Source organism: Arachis duranensis, unplaced genomic scaffold, assembly GCF_000817695.3.
Source record: "Arachis duranensis cultivar V14167 unplaced genomic scaffold, aradu.V14167.gnm2.J7QH unplaced_Scaffold_232527, whole genome shotgun sequence".
Taxonomy (NCBI): domain Eukaryota; kingdom Viridiplantae; phylum Streptophyta; class Magnoliopsida; order Fabales; family Fabaceae; genus Arachis; species Arachis duranensis.
This window is the reverse complement of record NW_026264853.1, coordinates 858,270-861,223: the sequence shown is the minus strand read 5'-3', so window position 1 is coordinate 861,223 and position 2,954 is coordinate 858,270. Positions and strand designations below refer to the sequence as shown.

Sequence of the window (2,954 nt, the reverse complement as noted above, 5' to 3'; positions counted from 1 at the left end):
TGGGGTGTTAGGTGTTGGTTTGGTTGGTAGCTCGTTGTGTATCTTCTTCTTTATTTTATGCTCCACTTTAATGTGTTGAGCTTTCTATGTTTCAAAAAAAAAACAATGTTGAGAAAAAAATTTACAAAGACTATTACTAGAACAGTAGAACGCGTTAAATCAGTATACTTAATGTTAGAGGAAAATGTTACTTGTACAATAAAATTTAGTCTTTGGTTAGTTTTTAATATTATTTAATTATTTTTTAATTAAAATATATTTCTATTTTTTAAATATACATTTATAATTAAGATTAATTTAAATTTTAAAAATTAAAATTTCTCTAACTTCCTATCCACTTCATAGTCAGTTATTGTTTCCTTTTTTTATGTTCCTTCTCTCTTCTATTCTTTTATCTCATTTTCCGCTTCTTTTTTATAGTGGCGGTAATTTCTTTTTCAATTGTAACACATTTAAAATTATTAACTTATACAGAAAATATTTTTGAAACACATCCAAAATCATAAATCTAAAATTTAAATTTAAACATTAAAAAATAATTGTAACACATCTAAAATTATGAAGTTATACAGAAAATATTTTTAAAACACATCCAAAATTAAAAATCTAAAATTTAAATTTAAACATTAAAAAATAATTGTAACACATCTAAAATTATGAAGTTATACAGAAAATATTTTTAAAACACATCCAAAATTAAAAATCTAAAATTTAAATTTAAACATTAAAAAATAATTGTAACACATCTAAAATTATGAAGTTATACAGAAAATATTTTTAAAACACATCCAAAATCATAAATCTAAAATTTAAATTTAAACATTAAAAAATAATTGTAACACATCTAAAATTATGAAGTTACACAAAAAATATTTTTGAAACACTTCCAAAATACAGAAATCACACATGCAAAAATAATTTAACATTGCAATATATATGAAAATCTCTTCAGTGTTGACGAGGAGGAGGAGGGCGACGACGAAGATGAGTGTTGACGAAGGAAAATGCGGCTTTGTGACTGAGCGCCGAGAAGGAGGAAGGCAACGTCGAAGATGAGCGCGGAAGAAGAAGGTGGCGCGGAAGAACGGCGGCGGAGGATGACTTCTCTGGATTTTCGTCTTTCGATGTGCGGCTCGAGATTTTTGATGTGGGGCAAACGTGACTTCTCTGCTTTTTTGAGTGTTTTGTACGGGTTTAGTTAATAATTAGATCGTTTAAGATTTATTTAAGAATTTTAAAATCAAAATTTTGAATTTTGAATCATTTAATTTTTAGATATGTATTAAATTTGGAATAGAAATTTAAAATTTAAATTTTAAATTTCTATTCCAAATTTAATACATATCTAAAAATTAAATGATTCAAAATTCAAAATTTTGATTTTAAAATTCTTAAATAAATCTTAAACGATCTAATTATTAACTAAACCCGTACAAAACACTCAAAAAAGCAGAGAAGTCACGTTTGCCCCACATCAAAAATCTCGAGCCGCACATCGAAAGACGAAAATCCAGAGAAGTCATCCTCCGCCGCCGTTCTTCCGCGCCACCTTCTTCTTCCGCGCTCATCTTCGACGTTGCCTTCCTCTTTCTCGGCGCTCAGTCACAAAGCCGCATTTTCCTTCGTCAACACTCATCTTCGTCGTCGCCTTCCTCCTTCTCGATCACCGTTGGTCTGCATCAATGTTGCGGTTCGTCCATGCCGAAAACTTACCTAAGGTTTGGATGGGTCTATGACACCATTATTTTTTTATTATTCTGTATAAATTTTTGATTTTTTTTAAATCAAAAATCGAATAAAATGGCTTGAAGAGATTTTCATATATATTGCAATGTTAAATTATTTTTGCATGTGTGATTTCTGTATTTTGGAAGTGTTTCAAAAATATTTTTTGTGTAACTTTATAATTTTAGATGTGTTACAATTATTTTTTAATGTTTAAATTTAAATTTTAGATTTTTAATTTTGGATGTGTTTTAAAAATATTTTCTGTATAACTTCATAATTTTAGATGTGTTACAATTATTTTTTAATGTTTAAATTTAAATTTTAGATTTATGATTTTGGATGTATTTCAAAAATATTTTTTTGTATAACTTAATAATTTTAGATGTGTTACAATTGAAAAAAAACTATAATTGAAAATATTTTAGTTTGTGTATATAATTATATTCGACCATTTATCACTAGAAAGTCGTAAAACAGATCCTGCATTTTATCAAAAGTACAACAAGTAAGGGATTAATTTTTTTCTAAATACACTGACTTTGATTTTTTTTTCTGCAGATACAAATTGGAATATTGTAGCAGAATAGAAAAAAGAAGGAAATAATAATTAACTATAAAGTGGGTAGAAAGTTAGAGAAATTTTAATTTTTAAAATTTAAATTAATCTTAACTATAAATATGTATCCTAAAAAATAGGAATATGTTTTAATAAAAAAATAATTGAATAATATTAAAGGCTGAACAAAGGCTGAATTTTATTGTACAAGTAGCATTTTTCTATAGTGAAACTTCTAATGTGAATGATATCGTCGAAAGAGCAATATCTCAAGTCCATGTTTTTGAGATGGATGGCGGCGAACATGTCATATCCCTATGCTCGAAGTCTGACTTATGCTGAGTTTCTAACCAAGTTTGTTTGGAAGGACGATGCTTTAAAGTGGTTTTCTTGAAAGCAAGGCTTCGCAATTGGAAGGTTGACTCATGTACATGCATGTAATGACGAGTTTATATTCAATTTTGATCTTATTTATTTGATGATTTAAATTTAAAATCTTAACAGCATGTACCCACGTCCATTTTATTCGATTTATCTACACTAAAAAACAAATGTTCAAATAACTTTCAGCAGTTATAATTTGTAGATTATACAATTTTAGAATTGTTCTATATTTTTTAGAAAAATTAATCTTATACGGACGTGTAGCTACATAATAATTGAAATCGCA

The 2,954-nt window shown here is 27.2% G+C and overlaps 1 protein-coding gene across 1 annotated transcript in view; it reads left to right on the top strand.

Moving 5' to 3' along the window:
* Positions 1-2,626, top strand: part of LOC127744218 (uncharacterized) — a 15,931-nt gene extending 13,305 nt beyond the window's left edge. The window contains exon 7 of the mRNA XM_052256501.1: positions 2,512-2,626. Coding sequence (XP_052112461.1) covers positions 2,512-2,626 — 115 coding nt within the window. The remainder of the gene's footprint in view (positions 1-2,511) is intronic.
* Positions 2,627-2,954: the final 328 nt, after the last annotated feature.